Source organism: Wyeomyia smithii, chromosome 2, assembly GCF_029784165.1.
Source record: "Wyeomyia smithii strain HCP4-BCI-WySm-NY-G18 chromosome 2, ASM2978416v1, whole genome shotgun sequence".
Lineage (NCBI taxonomy): Eukaryota > Metazoa > Arthropoda > Insecta > Diptera > Culicidae > Wyeomyia > Wyeomyia smithii.
In genome coordinates, this window is record NC_073695.1 from 261,851,194 (window position 1) to 261,872,538 (window position 21,345).

Genomic DNA, 21,345 nt, shown 5'->3' on the forward strand with positions numbered 1-21,345 from the left:
TGTTGTTTTCAACGGTTTTGTTCTCGTTGTAAAATATTATAAATTTCACTGTGGAGAATTTTATGCCTGCATAGTAGAGATGGTCCCGATGGGTTCGGGTCGGGTTCGGGTTTGAAAATTTTCGAAAGTGTCGGGTACGGGTCGGGTTCGGGTTTGGTGAAAAAAAAACTTTCGGGTTCGGGTTTGAAAATGCCGGGCTTAGGTCGGGTTTGGGTATGCAAACTCGAAACCCGACTATAAAATCTATGAAATCTCGGGTTCGGGTCGGGTTCGGGTTTCACAATTTCGGGCTCGGGTCGGGTTCGGGTTTCATGAAAATAAAATATTCGGGTTCGGGTCGGGTTCGGGTTTGAACGAAAAAAAAAGTTTCGGGTTCGGGTCGGGCTCGGGTTTCGACCGAAAAAAAAATTCGGGTTCGGGTCGGGTACGGCTTTGAAAAACATCAAACCCAACCATCTCTACTGCATAGCAGAATATCAATTTCGCTTTAATTTTTCGAAAAAAACTATCAGTGCTTCTAAAGATAATAAATGTTCCAACACACTGAATTGAAAATAATGAAAAGGTCTTACAAATAAAAGATGACAAGCCAATGGAAATAGCTATCCTCTATTGAAATCATTTCGAAGACACTTCACGTTAGTACATTTCACATAACATCACTTCGAAAAAATCCTGCTGGGTGGATCAATTCATACCCAACCCGTCCCTTTGCACTTTCTTCACTCGCTCGCCTTCTACTTGCTTGCTTTTTTTCTACGTTGTACGACCATTCATTGTCCCACAGCAGCAGCAGCAACTCGTAAAAAACACACAACGACGTCGCTACGACGGCTAGAGTCCGTGCTAACCGGGAAGGCGAGAAACCCCAAAAATAGGCACCACACTATCCACTCTGGTTTTGTTGTCAGTAGTAAACCGAACGTAAAGCAAAACGCATGCCTGGCGTAGCTTCTGCGAGCACAGCACAGCAACGACAACAACAACGACGACGACGAGCGTCGCACGTGAGAGGAGAAACAGCAAGCGCCGTTGTTCCACAGCACACAGAGCCCACAGCAGAACAAAAGCCATCCTGAGTCCTCGGGTTCGGTTCAGTCAGCCGAAGGATGTCGCCGAGCAACGAGCAACGGTGAAAAGTGAACCTTGAAAACGAAGCGTGCACCCTCCTGCATTCATTCGCTCGCAGAAGGACACGCGAAACGACGCGTTAGCCGGTTTCAGCATACAAATATATAGTGGTAATTTGATTCCTGGAGAGAGCGCAACGGTCGCGGTCGGTAGTGAGCGCTCCCAGTGAACCGTGATCTGTGATTTTTTTTTGCAAATATTTAAAACATCTATAGTGAACAAAAGTGCTATATTTTGGAGGATATTTTCGACTTTTGGAAACTCCTAATCGACTGAGAAAAGATCCTGTCGAACGTTACGAGTAGAAAAGCAGCAGCAGCAGCGTGTGTATTGTTAAGAGCTTATCGATTTTTCGTCCCCCCGATGATTCGGGAAAACGCCTGCCACCCACCGCCGCCCTCCAGCACCCTGTACGGCAAGTTTGGGCGAATCCGTCGCACAGTGATTCGGAACCCGTCTCTATAGTGGATGTGTGAAAAATTGCATTGTTTTGTAGACTTTGGCGTGCGTGTTCTTTGAGACTGCGTTTGGAATTTGTGACGTAAAAGAACTCTGTGACGCATTGTAGTAGTACGACGTAGTGTGATGTGACCCGCGAGGGAGAAGACAGTCTCATTCAAGCAAGGATAATAGCTTTCCGGACTCGTTAGATAAGAATAGTGAGAGCGAAGAGCGGTAAAAATTCGGTGATTCCTTTTTTGTTTGTTCTGTCTGTGCCTCCACTGGTGGAGCATCCAGCCGGAAAAGTGAACGAAAAGAGCAACAACAACAGCAACAGCAGTAGCAGAGCGAAAATGCTACTGTTTCAGATACTGAAGTATTGATTTTCGAATACCGTTATCAAACTCTGTGTACATTCTCCCCTCTTTTTTGCTTCCACTCGCGAGAGCGAAAATACTTTTTTTTCGTGTGTGTTTTAGTGTGTGATTTATATTCTGTTGTTGACTATGTTTATGTTTATGCTATCGATGTTATCCGGCGTTTGAGTTTGATCACTGCTTGCTCACAATTAGCTAGTGACCGTTTTTGTGGCAAAAAAAAAACAAAACAAAAACACTGCCTAGCGTCGCAAATTTGTTGCTAGAGGAACACGCTTTCTAGCTTTTGCCTATTGTTTGTGTGTGCGTGTGTTTACCCTTAAGGGTTGTGATATTTGTAGCGAAAAAACCCTTGCACCTGGGACCCACATAGAGACACGCTTTGTTTTTTGTTTTAGTTTGTGCTCGCGTAGAACGGTTTGGCATCTTACCGTTGTAGAAAAGCAAAACAAGCAAACAAAAAAAATACCGCTAGCTTAAAACAACCGAATTGGACTGCGTGCCAAAATGATTATCTGTATCTCTGGATTTATTATAGGTGGAAGGTAGTGTGTTATTTTTTTAATACTGATTTATTTCATTTAGTTTTAGTGTTGTTTAAATAGCGTGTTTATAAAATTTTATTTCGCTTATTTTCGAACTATAATTTAACGATACAGGGTAATTAGAAGGATGATTAATTCCTCAATTAGAAGACTCTACGATGTAAGATCTAATGGTCTTCAAAACTACCTGTCAATTGATAGTTAAGTTCGGTTTGCAAACCAAGTGCTGCATAATCCACTTGCCTTCAATACTTATTACTAAAATTTGTGTTGAATTTTGTTTCTATTTTTGGTTTCAATTCTTTGTTTCTTGTACGAAAGCTCACAAGAAGAATAGCTTATGTTTTCTACTTTTTTTTTGGAGTTTTTTGAACTTTCAAGTACAAACACCGTTTTGGGACGTTTTACATACTTCTTGTATATGTTATTTTTGTTTTAGTTTACTACACGGTTTAATTTTCTTAGTATTTGAACTGTTATTGTGCCATTTTCTCGAGTCATTCTCTGATTCTTTATCTGTAAATATATTTGAGCTGTTGACACATTTCCAAATAATATATTCGTCACGCCACGCTAGATGTTAAGTATTCGGCTCAATTATGCAAGTTGAATTTCAGTTTTCATAGAGAGAAGATTCACCCTAGGTGTGATTATTCCGATAACCTCAAAGGCGGAGTGCTGCCGTATATCAATGCACCCTCGCAAGTGAAGTGTACCATAAAAATTATCCCTACCGCTTTTTAATTGTTATGTTAATCGCCACTCCTCCGGGTAACAGTTAAAAACTAGGCCGCCATCATCACCTTCTTCCTCTCTGGCTCTGCCTACGCTGCACAGTGGTACAGAACGACAATTTAGGCGGAAATGGAGTTTTCGATACATTTTTATGATTTTAGAGCCATACTAGAAGGAAGAAGATATTTTTTTCATCTGCCCCATTCAGAGATATCAACAGTTGAAAAGGGCGTATTTTAAAAATATAAAGCTTAATAGCTTTTCACCCATAAAAGATATCGCTAAAGTATGGCCACCAAAAGTTGCGTCTTTAAAGCTCTAAAAGTCGTCTGAACATAATTTTACTGAGAAAATTGAATTTAACAAAGTAGAGCGAAGAAACCGTTTTTTAAGAGCCACCCTAGGCAAAATTGCTCTAATTCAGTCAATTTAAGAGCTACAAGAAAGTAGTCTTCAACAAAGCTGCTTAAAATCAAGTGATCTACAACTTTACTGAAAATAAAATTTTATTTTTCCACAAATAAAAATTTTAGTTGGTTTATTTCGTTGGTTCTAGGACCACCCTAATTTTCACCTCAGTTTAAATGTAGACCAAATTATAATAAGCAACTTCGCCATATAAAGTATGGCTCTAAAATCACAAAAATGTATCGAAAACTCCGCTGCTGTCATCGGCTGTGGAAATACCCAAGCCCAAGTACAGTAAACTTCATTTTCATAATTTTCCACTTTCCGTCAGGACTTCCGACTAGGACGGACGGCTCGCGGTGGTACGAGAAAATCATTTCCCGTTAAATTTCCCCACAGTGATGGCGTCGTTACACACCGGGTGGTGAAATGTGCGCCCGGTGGTGAATTTCCACAAACCGCCACCCGAACTAATGCAAATTTTCTATATCCTTCGCGGGTTTTATAGCTCATAACATTTCGGTTCGTGTTCGAAGTCACTGCTTCTGCTATCAGCCAGCTGACGTGACTGCGAATCCAAGCTTAGTGAAATAAAGTATGCCAACATTTCTAGATGATTTTAGTGACCTTTGTTCGGGAAGTTGCCTTTCAACTCACTCTGCGGGATGTTCAACCTTTTAATAATGAATAATTGATTCTGGCATTTCGAATTGATAAATCTCCTTTCACCAAGACTATAACATAATAAGTTACCGGAAAGCGCGTGGCTGCAGGCGTCACCATGGCGACCATCAGGAAGACGCGTGTCTGGGCCACACGCCCAATCTATAAGTGTTCCTGCCAACTCATCATTTATCCTTCGTAGAAAAACCACACCGCACGGTTTCTATTACTATCCGTTTTACTTGACCATCTGTCTCACCTCCCTCTGCCAGTCTACCGTTCAAGCACTATCAGAGAAAAAATGCTGCTGTCTCTCTGCTCTCCGGTCCGGGGTGTTAGAAGTGTCTGTATTGCACAGGAAGGGCAACAAAAAAGGGACGATCCTAAAACAACTGTTTTGTTTACAACATTCTAAAGTGATCATCTGGTGTTGATCCGCTGTACTTCGAAAGCCGTAAGTAGACGGCGTCGGTAGTTGCTGCTGGTAATCAGTGCACATGTTTCGTGCATCCAAAAATAAAACTTCACACGTGAAAGTACACATTAGGCAAACAACTTCGAGTACACGGTTTTTTTTTATATATATATCCCTACTACTGCATGAATATTCATGTACATAATCTTCGGCAATTCCTACGGGTGCTCCAGAAAACTGGAACCCGCTAAGAAAGGAAAACCGTGCGCACACTTATGTGTGGTACCGCTTGATCAGCCAACCATAGAAGTTATAAATTACATTTTTAATTAAGCAAAACTGTATGAGATCGCTGCCCCCGCGCTCGAGAGCGTTGCACCGAGGAGTCCATCCGCTTCAGGTTCAATCCCGTATGTTCTGTGCAAACGTGGGACTGTAATACGACGACGACCAGCGCATTAGACTTTACAAAAAAACGTGCCGGAATGGTACTGCTCCTCTTCGTGTGACCATGTGATAGCGCTTGCTGAACCATTTCCTAATGGTTTATCTCTAATTGTGCAGCCGATATTGAAGAACGAAACAGAAACCAGGAACGTTTTTCCTATCGTAGAACGTCGAACCCCGTTCCCATACTGTCACAGAGCCACATGCAGTGCACAGTGCGGTCGTTATTTGTAGGTTTTTTTTTTCGTAAAATTAAAACCGTAAATTAGATTGAGGCTCTGGAGGGTAGGTGGCAGAGCGTTTTCGTTATGGTTCTCTAATTAAAAAAAAAACTAGCAATGTAATTATCACTAATTTTACTTCGTAAAGGCGATTAGTCTGTCACAGCGGTTTGGTAAAACTAGAGTCATAAGTAAGTCGTAATGAAAATAATTTAATTCAACTTAGATGAGGCATGACTTTGGAACTAATATTAAATCAACCAAATTTCTCCTAGAAAAAGCCTCTGAAAATCAGCGTTCGAACTCTGTAGATACTTTCTTCTCTTATTTTTCTAAGAAGCACAGAGGAAAGTTCACGAAAGTCAACTAATTCTATGTTGCCTAAATTCATTTATCTCAATGACGTAGGTGTTTACTTACGGGACATCGGGTACAAATACCAAAAAAAAATCTAAATTTTGTGAATAATGCAGCATTTGAAAGTTTTATTTTTAAATTTGCCCTTATTGCTTCATATTAACGTGATTTGTGGAACGAGAACTGTCAGTCATACTGCATTTTAATTCACGGAGTAGGAGTTATACCCCTAAAATCTCAAATGAAAAAAAGGTAAACGCAATTTCATGTGGCAATTGGTACTTTGACATGGCGCTAGTGTGCATGTAGTTATGAATGTTTTGAATTTGGAAGTTCATCGCGTAAATCCAACTATTTTAAAACCTGCATTCTTTAGGAAAGTTGTTCAGAAGCTTTCTAGGAGGACGGAGTCGTAGTCTAGGTAAATCAAGGTCAAAATACGAAGAATTGCATGCACACTAGCACCACATAGTGGTGAAATTCCGTACTTAACTTTCCACCATCCAAAAGCCTTTGACCTTTTGAATGACTTTGCTGAAGACCGCAGCTTTCTAGAGAGTGAGAATTACGGGATGAGTTCAGATCAAAATATGAAGAATTGAATTCATACTAACGTCACGTAGCGACAGAATCCTGCACTGAGCTGTCCATGAACCAGAACCCCTGAACAAATTTTGCTGAAGACTATACTTTTCCAGGCCATCCGAAACACAATGTGTCTTCCTATTCCAGGAGATGCTAGATTCTTTTTGACAATATATAAATGATTAGTTCTTCCTCAGTTCTTGTGTTATTATTAGTGGTTCGAGAAAACTAAACAGCGCTGCCAAATGAATTTCATCTACATCGATAAGACGGTTGTTTTGAACCACATTTAATTTAAATAAAAAACATTTCATTTAAATAAAAAACAAGCCAGATTCGTTACAATTGTTAATTTGATAGGCAATCGAGCCTGATTCATCGAGTAATTTAAGACGCACATGTTTACTACTGGGACATTAGCAAAAAATACCAAATTTAAGGAGCCGTACCTAAATTACGTAACGCATGAAGGAGGGAGGTGGGTGAAGTCTACGTTACTTTTATTTACATAGAGGGAAGGTGGAGGGGGGGGGGATTGAGACAGTTACGTAACTGCGATGTTTGCTCGAAATTTAAAATTTGGAGGGGGTCAGGTTGTTTAGCGTTCCGTAATTTTATGCGGGAGGAGTCATATCGAACGTTACGTTTTGATACATAGAAGGGAAGGGGGTCTGAAATCTACATTTTTAGCGTTTGTGTATGACACCTAATCCATTTTATGTGACACAGTCTTGGCGAGAATTATTTAAATAATGCAGCTGTTGTTTGACCAAACAAATTATTGCGAGCTCGAAGCTTTTTTTTTCAAGTTTGCGTGCTTTTTTTTTAACGGAACTTGGTTGTTTTTACACGTCTTACATCTGCGCAGTAGTAATAATAGCTCGGAAATCCCATATTTAGATAGGCAAATACGATATCCTGTGGTATTTAGCACTCCAAAATGATGTCCCAAAAGAAAAATGATGATATTCTATCATCACAATTGTGAAATTCAAACTTGTCAATTTAGAAACCGATTATGCGAAATGAAAGTATAAAGGAGTATCATTTTCATTTTTATTTTTATCTAAGAATAAAGGCAAAATTTTGAGACCAAATCGATAAATAAATAACTTTGGCTTAAGAAGTGAACAGGATTTTTTTTTATCTCTGTAACACCTGTATTGACCTGTATAACATTACGCTGCCTTCAATAAGATTCTCATCTTTTTATTATACTAGAATAATAAGAGCAAAGCCTTGGTGCAACATTCCGATTCGGAACTCGACTTTCTGTTTTATTTACACAGACTTCGCAGCCAACTGTTTTAGTGTACAGGACAATTGCGGGGCTAGTGCTACGATCCTACTGACACTAACAGTCTCTTCCGAGCTGGCACTCGAACCTACGACGCACAGTGTGTCCAAATCGAGAAACGGACGGCAACCACGTTACTCTCAATATTATACAGTCATGTTTTAGGCCTTAGAGTTGGACATATGGATGAAAAACTGCTTTTAAAAAGCCTTTTTAGAAAACATCTTGTTGCTCTGAAATCTCAATCTCTTGAGGTTTGAGGTATTCAGCAAACAGTTTTGTAATAAAATTCTGTACAACTTTGCAGAAGAAACTATTCGTCTAGCAAGTCACTTTTAAAAGTTAGGCATGGCGCCCTCTATACGGCGAAATTTGTAACTGATTCCATTAAAGCATATGAAGGACAGCAGTAAACGAAGCAACTTTCTAGAATATATGGATAACATAGGACTTGAAAAAATAGTTTTGCCGTCCGCTTCTCGATTTGGAAACACTATGCGACGGCTGGCTTGTTAGGCCAGCATCGTATCTCAAGACCAGCTAGAAGGTCTGATGATCACATGTTATAACACTAGTCAACACAGGTGTGGCCCTAAAACTCAAACTGGAAAAAATGAAAGATTGTAGCTTTTTAACCATTCCTGTGAATTTTGGTGCCCCTAGCCACAGGGCATTCCTGAGGATTCTTTTTTCAGGAATCCTTTTCAAGGACGCTCACGAATCCGATGTGAGGAATCCTAGAGAACCTATGCGAATCGTATGTGTTCGTCCGGGCAGTGTAATGTACTTGAAAAGCACTACAAAAGATAATAATGATCGATTCCAAAAAGGCGTAAATAAAACGTGTATGCATAAAATTCTTCTTTTCAATTTACAAAAATCCTAAAATCAGTTAATCTCAAAATATCAGGTCCTAAGAACCTAAATTATTAAACTTCTAGAGTTCTCCCTCTTCTCTTGAAAATCTTAGAAAACCATAGAATTCTCGATTTTTACCGATCAAAAATTTTCAATCTTGCGTGATCTTGAAGTTTCCATCGACTTATTAAAATAGGCGGAACGGCTTAAGCCGTTCCTTACCATTCAATTCAGTAGCTTCCACTTTGCATAGATCGATAAGGGCGCTTGTTGCTTCTTTACGATCGATTAGGTAAGCAAAGAAGGTTGTGATTCAATCATTGTTTCCTGGGACCGAGTTTACCTCTGCATCTCCAACGACTGTAACGGAAAGAGAGGTTACTTTGTCACCGTGGTCAGTAGAAGATTTTTATACTTTCACTTTTCCGTTTACACGCCTTATATAGACTCTACTGCTCTTCTTTACCGAGCCTTGTTAGTTACTCTGTCAAGTATCGGCAATTACAACTGCCTGGAGTGGTATTTATTTGACTGTGTGTGACTTTTTTCCGGAATTTAGGGTGAAGGGGATGGGAGGGAGCCTGAGAATAAACCCATGCATGAAAATCTGATATCTAACGGTCTGATTCTATTAAGATTCGAATGCATGACCATTCATTTGTCGAAGCGAACTCGGTAATCTTGGGGCTACGAGCTCCCCTCATTCAAAGTTCCTTAACCTTGCATTCCAAAAATTTCAAAAAACTAAATTAATCTGTTTAAATCCCATAATCCTTACATCTCTAGACCCAAAATTCCTGTGTTGCATGAATCTAGAATTCTAAAACCTCAAATTCTGGAATTTAAAAAAATTTCAAATTCCTGAAAAAGATACTGCAATGCTAAAATTTCCTAATCCTAATATCCTCGAGACCAGCCAAGAGATTATCCGTATATCTTAAAATCCTAAAACTAAAAAAAACCTGATATCTACAAATGAGCGAATCTTAAGGCTTTTAAATCTTAATTTTCTAACCAGCCTAAAATCGTGAAATTATGAAAGATCCTAAAACCATCAAGTACCAAAGTTTCAAAATTTTATAATCTTGTTATCACAACAAGCCTAAAATCTCATAACTTCTAAATGCAAAAAAAACCTTAAGTTCTCAAATCGGGCAATATTGAAATCGTAAGATACCAAAAATTTGAAAACCTTCGTATTCAGTTATCAATCTTAATTTTACCGAGTTCAAAATTCCTGAAACACTGAAATCCTGAAAATTCTCATATCTTAAAATCTTAGATTATAAAATCCAAAGTTTCTTATATTCTGAATTTCGGAAAAATCCCGAAACATTCTAATTATTGAAGTATTAAATGACACTGGTCAACACAATTCAATAACAGGCCCTAAAGTCCAAACTGGAACTAAATGAAAGATTATAGCTTTTTATCCATTCATGTGAATTTTGGTACCCCTGGTCACCAACCTTTTTCCAGAGACTTAAATGAGTTTTCTCGTAAACATAACGTTTTTTGAGCTTTGGGGCAGCATTTGGAAAATCTATAATGAGAAATCAGAAGAAAGAATTATAAGTATTCCGTTAGACTCTACTAGAAATTTGGGAAATAAATATAGAAATTCAGTCCGCGCAAATACGTATTTCGACTGTGACATATAGCCATCACCAGTGCTTATGTGGACTGGTTTAAGCATGTTTTCGCTTTTGGTGACCAGTGGTAATAAACAGAATTTATAATATATAATATAAAATTCTAAGGTAGCATCTTAGGGCTTTTTTTTAAACATGTTAATTCCAGAAAATCTGGAATACTGAAGTTATACAAAACCTTGAATTAACAAATCATGAAATATTGGCATCTAACCATTTAGAGAATTAGAATCTTGTGTTCCAAAAATTCAAGCAACCCGAAATTCTTTTCAGACCCGAAAAAGCCGAATTCCTCCTAAACCCAAATCCCATAATCCTAAAACCCCAAAGCTCCAAGATTGTAATATCCTCTATTACATGAATTCTATGATTCCAAAATTGAATAATCCAGAAATCCAAGAAATGCTGAAGTTTTTCGAATCCTCGAAATCATTATTTTCCAATAGCTCAAACCCGTAAAAATATAAAATTCTGAAATCCCACCTCTCGGAATCTAAAAATTTCTAAATTCTTAGATTCGAAAATCCCGAATTCCTCAAACCAATCTCAAACTCCAGAAACGTTGACTCCCCATAATCCTAGAATCCTGAAGTGACAGGTTACAATATTTTTACTTCTTCAAACAATAAAATTCTGGAATCTTGGTCCCCAGTATTCATGAAACGTAAAATAATAAAACCACAAGTATCAGTTTTTCTAATGTCAGAGAAGTAATCATCGAATCCTGGAATCTTTGTATCTCAAAATTATAAAATTTAGTTCTTCTCAAGTCTTGTGATGTTGAATTCTAAATACCTAAAATCAATGATTAAGAGTCTGATTTCTTTCCTGACCAATAAAAAAAGTTCAAATTACAAAAATTCTTGAAATGAATTTCTTTTATCCTTTAAATTATTCACAGGTTTTATCCTTTAAATTATTCACATGAGAATCTTTCGAATGCACTTCGGTGTTCATATGCACCTTGGTGTTAATGATGATGATTTCGACAAAAGCTTTAATAAAACTTATACTTCTGATATAATTTGTTTGGAAAAGATTCTATGTATTTTGTTGCACTTTTATTGAATTGACGATTCAGTGAATAATCTACCCAGAATGGATATGAAGAATTTGTTATTTTAGGGCAGCGATGTAGACAGCAAGAGGTGCTGCGTAGCCGCAAGGTTACAGGATCCGCTTTGTCAAGCGAATGGTCGTGGGTTCGAATCTTAGTAGAATCAAGCCATTCAATGCAAAAAGGACTTAAGCATGAGTTTATTCTCAGTCTTCCCCACCACTTACTCTTCCTTTACGCTGAAATCTATAATACCTTTGCGTGAGGACGCACGACGAAACTTCTCTAGGGAATTGTAACTGGTGATATTTGGCAGGAGGAACGAGGCACGGTATAGTAGAACAGTAACCGTGTAAAAGAAAAGGCAAAACCACTTAAACACAAGCACTAATAAAATAATAATAAGCATACCACTTCTCAATAGCGGTATTGCTAATAATAGAAGTGCAGGATACAGCAGACACCCGGGCATATCTTACAATAGGTCAACGATTCTGGTCGCAGTAAGGAAGTCCATACAGAAAAAAAGAAGTGGACAGCCAGCGTCTTCGAGAAAGTTATAAAAGTTGCTTTTACTAGCAACTTTGTCGGGGATGTCAAATTTATATCTCTTACATTTAAAAAGATATAAATAGTTTTATATAGTTCACTAAAATTATAATTTTCTACATAACTTTTTTCCAAGATTATCTGCATTTTTTTTATCTTTTATAAAGTAATTGGTCATACAGAAATGCATATTTTTGCTGAACATTTTGCCACGCTATAGTACAAAATAAAAAAGCTATTTAACAATTATCAGTTTTCAAGGGTTAATTGAACTTTAAATTAGTCATTATTACGAAATTATGACAAAAATACTTGACATTATCATGGTTCCAGAGCATTATTTTTCAACATACTGTTTTTAATAGTTACTATTGGGTTACCAACTGAGATTTCATCAAATTTCCATTTGGGCATTGGAGCTAATTTTCGATTTAATTATTTTTTTCATTCATTCACTCGCATTAGTTTTGATAGCTATTAGTTTTATTTGCAAATTTAAATTATAGTAAATCAATTAAAAAAAATCCAAATCTGCTGAAATCAATTCGAAATCAGTTACTGTGTCAGCTGAAGTGAGTTTTACTGTCAAGCTGAGTTACGACAATTTAAATACTCAACCATTAACCTTCCTCCACCACACGGTCAGCCCCTTGCGGTTGGTTGAATCACGAAAAAAAAATCGCAACGAATATTGGAACAGATGTCCTTTTTCCCGCGAAACTAACTGTTGAGTGTGTGTCCCTTTTTGCAAAGCAAACCGTAACCACTGCACCAGGTAGCATCGAAACCTGATTTATAATTGCATTCATGTATCAGCTTTCAATTTTTTTCCATCTTCACGCTGCTCAGCATCTTTAAATTTTTTTTTCCTTACTCACTATCTTCTGTGCTGCTTTCCGTTCACATCTCGTTGACCGTGGAATCAAAAGCAATGCTCGAAACCGAAACATCTGCTCTTTTTCGTCAAGGTTTTAATTATCCTTTTTGTTGTTTTCTTTCTCTCTCTTTCGGCAGTTTTCCACAAAAGATCGATCGTCCATCCCAGATTTACTCGACCCACCATCACCACCCGGGCAATGGTATCCTGGCCAGTGGTGCCAGCAGCAGCAATGCGAGCAGCCTCTGCGGGGGCTCCACCGGAGGAAGCAGCGGCGCGGTGGTCACGGCCTCCGGTGGGTACGTGTATCTGCCGCAGACGACGGTCAGCTCGGCGCAAACCCAGCACCAACATTACGTATCGCCACAGCAGCTTGCCTACCATCATCATCACCACCAGCCGAACAGTTACCATCACCAGCTCGGTGGCCATCAGACGACGATCACCACCCCGACGCTGCACAAGAAGGGTTCGATCCGTAACAACGGCGAGGTGCTCAAGCGGACGCGGGTTCAAAATGCGTAAGTAGAATATCAATAATTGATTGTGAACCCACAGTTTTTTTTTATTCCACCTGGTCGTCACTTGGGCATTTTAAGGTGAAACGGGAATGTGGCCTTTTCTTATACAATTTTGAGGTTAGAGTTCTTTTTACTTCTGTATTTTGATCGTAAAAAATTCGGCTTCCACTAAATAAACAGCACTCAAATTGCTACTTCAGGCATGCAAAAGTTGTGAAAACAATTAATCAAAGTTTCATGTACGTAGTCTTCATAAATCAAGAGAAAATTAGATTGCAAAATTCGAGTTGATCGCGACCACGTCCCGTTTCACCTTAAACACCACAATTTATGATTGCGTAACATTGCGACACTTCCCTCCGGGATTATTGATCCGACCGTCAGTGATGTAAGATTTTAATTGATGACATGTAAATCATCTCTAATAGGATTATGGGAGCTCAGCCTCTGCTCAGTCCGTTGTCTATGACAGATCGGTTAACCTAGCCGAGAGACACCTAGGTGCGAATAGCTGCAACCGGGCGACGGTTGGATGTAACATGAAACGGACAAAACGTTTTTCGTTTTTCTCTATTTACGACTGGCCGAGCGTGGGTGCTGCTAATGCTGCTTAGCAATGTGAGCGATGTTGCATGTTTGATAGCAGCTTTAGCACTTTAGCACTTTTTTACGACGTTGAGTCAGTTTTTCGACTCAGATAGAAATATTCAATCTTACGCGACATGTTCTCAAAGAACGTTATGAGTGAGTTTGTTCAGCTTAGTGTGAGTCACACACCTTGTGACTTTTACATAAGCAGATCGCTCTACTGATCAGAATATGTCAATTGAGTCGCTCCATGCAAAACAACAGAGACCCAATTAAGTGGAACATTTCAGTTCGAGTTCAGCTTTATTTGGTTTTTTGTTTCGTTTTTTCTAAGTATAGCGAACTAAAAGTAAACAAACGTCACCGAACAAACCTGCAAGCGGCGCTCTTTACTTTTCGTTGTTTTTCTTTCCGCAAACCTGCTACAGCGTCACTTAAGTGTACACAAGTGCACTAAAGTGATAACAACGAAGCGCCCGTTAAGCCACAGCTTAACAGATCTGTGAGTTGCGCTTGGGGTCTGATTTTATTATTCACTGAATAAATATTTTGAGATTTAACATTCAAGATCACGATTGCTATTCCTAAAAGGGAAAACGTAAAAAAAACATCAACGATTCTCTTAGAGGTCGTTTTTATCAGGACCAAAATTCCCATTCGCAGTTTTCGATTACCATCGATGATGTTTTGCCATTATCACCGGAGGTCTGTTTCCACTGCGTCTGTGACAAAGGCGCATCTCCTGCGGGGAAGTTTGTTCTTGTGGCAACAACAATAATTTACCTTCGTGGCTTTGCTTGTACAGTCGCGCACTGATAACGGGCCAGCTTCTCTCGAAGGGGCAAAACGTTGCGAACTCAGTCAAATCTCTACCTTGGAAGAAATAGCACAGCCCAGGGCTGCTAACCGTGCGCCAGAACCGCGAACGTGATAATTGCAGACTAATTGATAAAAACAAACCAACAGTAACTGAACGAGAGTGAAACTACACCTCTAGGACGGACGGACAGCCGGACCCGTTCTTCTTAGTGAGCGCACACTTCGGTTAATTGAAGGTAATTAATAGCGCGATGTACGTAGGTATAAAAACGTATTGTGCCGAATCGTGTACCCATTTTGTCTAACCTTTAAAGTAAACCAAGCAAAACCGCTTGACACAATACAAAGAGACGACGTCTGGACTTCGGTGATCCGCGTGCGCACACCAGCTGGCGCTTGGTGTGTTTTACAGGCCATTTTTTGCTTCTAAACGGCTGTGGGAGGTTTCTTTTCTTCGAACGTCACTGGGGCAGCGATCATCGAACGGCACAAATGGCGTCGCTCCACTTTGCCACACAAGTGTGGTGCTCGCCACGGTGATGGACAAACACGTAAACAGGAGATCAAATGTCGTGTAAATAGTTCGGTCTGGGCTATCCTACACCATTTGTTAGATTTCACCAGCAAAATACCCAAAAGCAAAACCATTCCGAGTAAAATCATGTTTCTTTCATATCAAAACATCAAAGAAGCTTGACGTGACTGGAATTAGTTTGCGAGAAGATAAAAAAAAAACATACGACGGCGCCTTGGACGAATCTAAAAGATGTCGCAGATAAAATCTTCGTGTTGATCGGTCACCCTGGGAGAGATAAATCGGCAACAGATGACACCCGGCGGTGGACGTTTTTCTCACGTTACGGCTCCATCATAATCTCACCTTTGATGGGTTTGAAAATGCGGCTGTCGGCTAGAAATCCACATGTCATTCAGCCGTTCTTGTAACGCGGAAGCTCCGCTTCTGCGGAGAGTTTCCCGGTCTCAATATTTGACGGTGAAAAATTAATCACACCGACTGCTAGAAGAAAGAGGAAAAGCTGCAGCCAATCCCCGCAATATATCACTCATGTGTGGGCCCTTCATCGCGGCCATCGGCCCCACCACTGCTGTCTGTCATACAGCTCTGGATTCCACTACGTGATGCACTCTCAATTCCAATGACTCGACTGAATCGGGGCGAGCAATGTTTACAACATCATTCCTAACAACTTATCCAGCAACTAACTGGCTTTATTATGTCCCGCCGCAGCAGATGAGCTGAGATTTTATTGAGTGATCTACGGTTTCCTTTCTTCAGGAGCGGCTACCGTCTTGTGTGCCTTGTGTTTATGTGTGAGCGGTTCGACTAGAAAAAACAATCAACAATCTATAAATCGTGTGAGCAAAACAGTGACAGAGATTTGCATGCCTGCACGTGATTTCGTTACGAAGGTCTGTTTCTTATCTGTGCCGCGATTGGAATGGATTCGTCCAAAACTATCTATATACTGTAGACAAAATGATTGAGACAGGCAAAAATTTGTCAATTTTTAAATAGCCAGAACTTCACGAAAAATGAATTAATTTTGATGAAACCGGTTTTATTTTACTGGAAAACTATCCTGGTTTCCTAATACATATTACTCGAGAACTCGACGTGATTGATGGACACCGGAAATGTTCCGGATTTTGGGAGTGTGTGCATTTGCAACGCGTAGAACTTTATCTGATTTCTTGGTTCTTTCAGGTTTCTAATACCACTCCTAAAATCCGGAACATTGCTAGTGTCCGTTGGTCCCGATCCACGAATTAAGTCATTTCTCGATGTCTTCATATGAACAAAACTGCTGATCAGCCAAGTTATGTGCCTTCGAATGGAACAAGTTGTCATGCATTATAATCACTTTTTCGTGCCTCTGCTCGTATTGTGGCAGTTTTTGCGCAGTGCTCGGCTTGATCGCATCAAGTAAAGTCAATACCGTTCCCCAGTGACAATTTGGTTCGGTTTCAATAGCTCATAATAAATCACACCTATTTGCACCAAATATACAGCATAACCCTTGTGTATACAACATAGAAGAATGATCGGGCACTTTCTGATTTTATTTTTTCGGGTTGCTGTAATGCTAAATATGTTTCGCATTACTCATCACGATGCAATGAAGAAAATTCTTCCCTTTTTTGCCGCTGGAGCAGTTGTTTACAGGAGAAAAATGACGCTCACCGTCGCTTGGGTTCAAATAAAAAAGAACCCAAGTTTCCTGTTTTTGAATCGCGCCCAAAATATACAATCGATTGGAAGTGGCTTGGCGGGTGGCTCCTAATACCTGCTCCTGCATTTAGTCTTTCTTCACGCAGACAATCGTAAACATCGAAGTTACTGTCTTTAAAAAGACGGAACGAATCACGGCGCGTTGTTTCTCTTAGATCCAGCATTTCCGTTACTTTATTTAACTCTCGATGCGCTTCAGCCGTCGTTGCCTTTAAATGAAATGAGAAAACTAACACTTCCCGCGATTGTTGATTATTTGGCACAAAAAAGGAATTTTTAAGCACCTAAAATCTATGACGTTACAACATAATCACAAACATTTCAAAGCGAAAATTTATTACCCTTCATACAACATACTGAAAAGATTTAAGCAAGAGGATTTTAGTTCAGAGTATTTCGAACTCAGAACGAAACAGTTATCCCTCAGCCGCTGCCGTAGGATGCATTGGTGCAAAATTAACATCAGTGAACAAGATGATATTATGGTTAAAGTCCTTCTAAATCAAAAACCAGACGAGACAACGGATGAAATTATGCCAGTGCGGATATCGCACGCGGTTTCATCATGGAGCATTTATATGTGAATGATTTTTATCAACAGATATGCAGTAGTTCGATGTTCACGTTGTTAGATAATGTTGAACAGCGGTATATACAAAACTAAATTCCAACTTCGGCGTATTTTGCCAAAAATGCTGAATGCGCTACACAAAATGCATTACACCTCATTCAAAATTACATACGGAATAAAATAATTATGGGTCTTGTGAAACTGGGGAAATGATAGAACTTGAAAAAAGGTGGAGCCTCTAACAACATGATTCCAAAATAAACATCGCGAACAGAATGCGAGCTCGGGATTTTGAGCCCATTTTTCCCTGGTTTGCGATTGAAAAGATATGCTCATATCAAAAGTTTGGAGGTAAGTTCACCTGCCGATTAAGGCATTTCAAGATCTGTTTGAAGAAAGTAACATTGAGTGCATTCAAAAACGGGCATCTGGCACAAGCTATAGGAGCGAGCTGGTGATTGGTTGAGTGGTCCGAAACTAAGCCAAAAATGATTGATTTTAAGCTCAACTTTTGAATAATTTTCTCTTGAAAAGTTGTGTCAACTATTATACCACAAATTTGGAGAAACCCACAAAAGCTAAACTTTACATCGACTATTACGAATTTTGCTAAAAGTTGGGAGAATTATCCATTCAGGGTCACTTTGAAAAAATCACAATTTTGGTGTCGAGTGGAACACCCCCCGCTCTGGGAAACCCTCCTCTTTGTTACAAAATAACGCATTTTCTGTACAGAACCTCTTGTTCTTTCCCTTACAACTCATAGACATAAAATATCTGAAAAGTACTGATAGATGATTTAAAAAATAATAAAACAAGGAATCCAGAAAAAATATGATTTTCGACAGAAATGTTGTCGGATGGATTTTTTATTTGAAAAAAAAAACATATTTTGGCAAATCAAAAACCTACATTAAATTTGCAAATTTTGTCCATTTTTATTTTAAAATTTGATAACTTCATTGTGTTTAAAAAATCTCACGTAAGAAATAACCATGAGGTAATATGAGTCAATCTATACCATTTTTGCGAAACAAGTTTCGAATTTCTCCTTTTTATATCAAACAAACATATTTAATGGAAAATTTCTTTTAACTTCCTATCCCAAAGAACTGCACAATAAATGATTTTTAGGATTTTTCTGTCTATCAGAGAATCCAAATATATTTTTCTTCTATTTCAGCAGTGTTGTCTCTTTTCTTTCAGTTATTTTCACACAGATTTTGTTCAAAGTTGAGGGAATTATTCATCTACTGTCTCTTTGGAAAAATCCCAATTTTCGGGTCGATTGGAATACCCCCCGCTCGCCAGGACCCCCCTCTTTATTGCAAAGTCGCGCAATTTTTGTCAAAAATCTTTTTTCTTTTTCTTACAATTCATAGACGTAAGATGTCCGAAAATACTGATAGATGATTTTTGAAGAAAATAAACCAAGGAATCCAGAAAAAATAAAAGTTTTGACCGCAAGTGTTGCTAGATAAATAATTTTTGTATTTGAAAACTAAATTTACATTTTTCGGCAAATGCAGCCATTTTTATTTTAAATTTGATAATTTCATCGTGTTCCTTGGAAAATTTCACATGAGAAACAACTATCATCTCGTGGTAATATGAGCCAATCTCGAGATATAACATTTTTACGAAAAAAGTTGTAAATTTCGTAATTATTTTATTTTATAATTTATTGACGTAAGACGCCCGAAAATTAGTATTAGGTGAATTTTGAGGGAAATAAACCAAGGAATCCAGAAAAAAATATTGTTTTTTCCCGGAACTGTTGCCAGATAGATTATTTTTGTATTTTTAAATTAAATTTGCATTTTTCGGCCAATGCAGTTAATTTTATTTTAAATTTGATGGTTTCATCGTGTTTCTCAGAAAATTTTACGTAAGAAGCACTTACCACTCCGTGGTAATATGAGCCAATCTAGAGATATAACATTTTTACGAAACGTTAATTACGAAATTCAGAACTATTTTCGTAAAAATGCTATATCTCGAGATTGGCTCATAATACCATGGGGTGATAAGTGTTTCTTACGTAAAATTTTCCAAGAAATACGATGAAACCATCAAACTTGGAATAAAATCTGCCTGCTGCATCTGCCGAAAAATGCAAATTTAGTTTTAAAATACAAAAATAATCTATCTGGCAACACTTCCGGTCAAAAATAATATTTTGTCTGGATTCCTTGGTTTATTTTATTCAAAATTCACCTATCACTATTTTCCGGGCGTCTTACGTCTATAAATTGTGAAAAAAATTGACTACGAAGTTTACAACTTTTTTCGTAAAAATGTAATATCTCGAAATTGGCTTATATTACCTCAGGATGATAGTTGTTTCTTATGTGAAATTTTCCAAGGAACACGATGAAATTATCAAATTTAAAATAAAAATGGCTGCATTTGCCGAAAAATGTGAATTTAGTTTTCAAATACAAAAATAATTTATTTGGCAACACTTCCGGTCAAAACTTATATTTTTTTGGATTCCTTGGTTTATTTTCTTCAAAAATCATCTATCAGTATTTTTCGGACATCTTACGTCTATGAATTGTAAGAAAAAGAAAAAAAAAGATTTTGAACAAAAAAAGCGTGACATTGCAATAAGCAGGGGGTCCCACAGAGCGGGGGGTATTCCAATCGACACCAAATTTGGGATTTTTCCAAAGTGACAGTAGATGAATAATTCTCCCAACTTTGAGCAAAATCTGTGATGGTCGTGTCCAAGTTTGTACTTTTTCGTGGTCACTTAGTATGGAATGACCCATAATGAAATGAACAAATATCAAAAGAAAATAAAAAAAAATTGCTTGCTTTTTTATATATTTCTGCGTGTTTTTAATATTTTTGTAAGGCTTAAAATATATCGATTGAATTAATTTTACGGGGAAAAAAATCTGGCAACGCTGCTGCAATAAAGAAAGATCTAAATCATTTATTTTGTTGTTTAGACATTTTCCAATAAATATGATTAAATATAATATGGAGAAAGTAAGAACTGGTTTCATGAAAATGGCATATCTTCAGATTGACCCATTATACCTCGGGGTGATACGTGAAATTTCCCAAAGAACACGATGAATTTATCAAATTTCAAATAAAATGGCTGCATTTGCCGAAAGATGTAAATTTAGTTTCAAAATACAAAGATAATTCATCTGGCAATATTTTCGGTTCAAAAATATATTTTTTCTTGGATTCCTTGGTTTATTTTTTTTTAAACATCGATCAGCATTTTTCGGATTTTCTGTGAATTGTAAGAAAAAAATCAAGTGATTTTGAACAAAAAAGCGTTATTTTGCAACAAAGAGTGTGGTTCCATAGAGCGGGGGGTATTCCAATCAATACCAAAATTGTAATTTTTACAAAGTGAATCTAGATGAATATATCTTCCAATTTTGAACCAAATCCGTGATGGCCGTGTCTAAGGGGCATGGACACTGCGTATCCTACTAAATTAAGACGTAGTTCTACGTCAAAACTCTGCTGTATAAAAAATTATGATATTAAGAATAATATAAATTGCTAGGCTAGGCTAGGCTAATTAATTTAATCTCAGATTTTCCAGCCTCGAACTTGCTCTGGAGTGCAAAGAACTATTTTCGCCCAGAAATTTGCACGTCAAATAAGTAAAGGTAAATTCTACACTAAAACTTCATAGCTATCAGGTGAACGAGTCGATAACCTCCGTTTATAATTCAAGACTGCATTGTTATGATAATTCAAGGCTTCATTGTGAAAAAATAGTAACATTCTTATTTGTGAAAATATTGTTTATCGCTAGACACAACTGCCCCATCTTTCTGGCCGAAGGTATATGAATTCCGTATCGGAAGTTAGTCGTTTTCTGACGCTATCTATGAATGTACCCAATTTCGCATAGAGCGATATCACGAGAATACGGCGGTTTAGCGTTAACAGATACGTTTTGACGACCTTAGCAACATGTGGCCGAGCGTTGTCGTGCAAAAGAA

General features: G+C 38.1%; 1 protein-coding gene across 4 annotated transcripts in view; it reads left to right on the top strand.

Annotated features, from left to right (window-relative positions):
- LOC129726010 (IQ motif and SEC7 domain-containing protein 1) overlaps positions 1 to 21,345 on the top strand; it is a 198,190-nt gene that overhangs the window by 154,838 nt on the left and 22,007 nt on the right. The window contains exons 1-2 of one of the 4 annotated variants that reach the window (XM_055682532.1): positions 920 to 1,541; positions 12,753 to 13,136. In XM_055682532.1, the coding sequence (XP_055538507.1) occupies positions 1,495 to 1,541; positions 12,753 to 13,136 (431 nt within the window). In that variant the 5' untranslated portion in view covers positions 920 to 1,494. The other 3 variants (XM_055682535.1, XM_055682533.1, XM_055682529.1) reach the window with 3 other exon arrangements.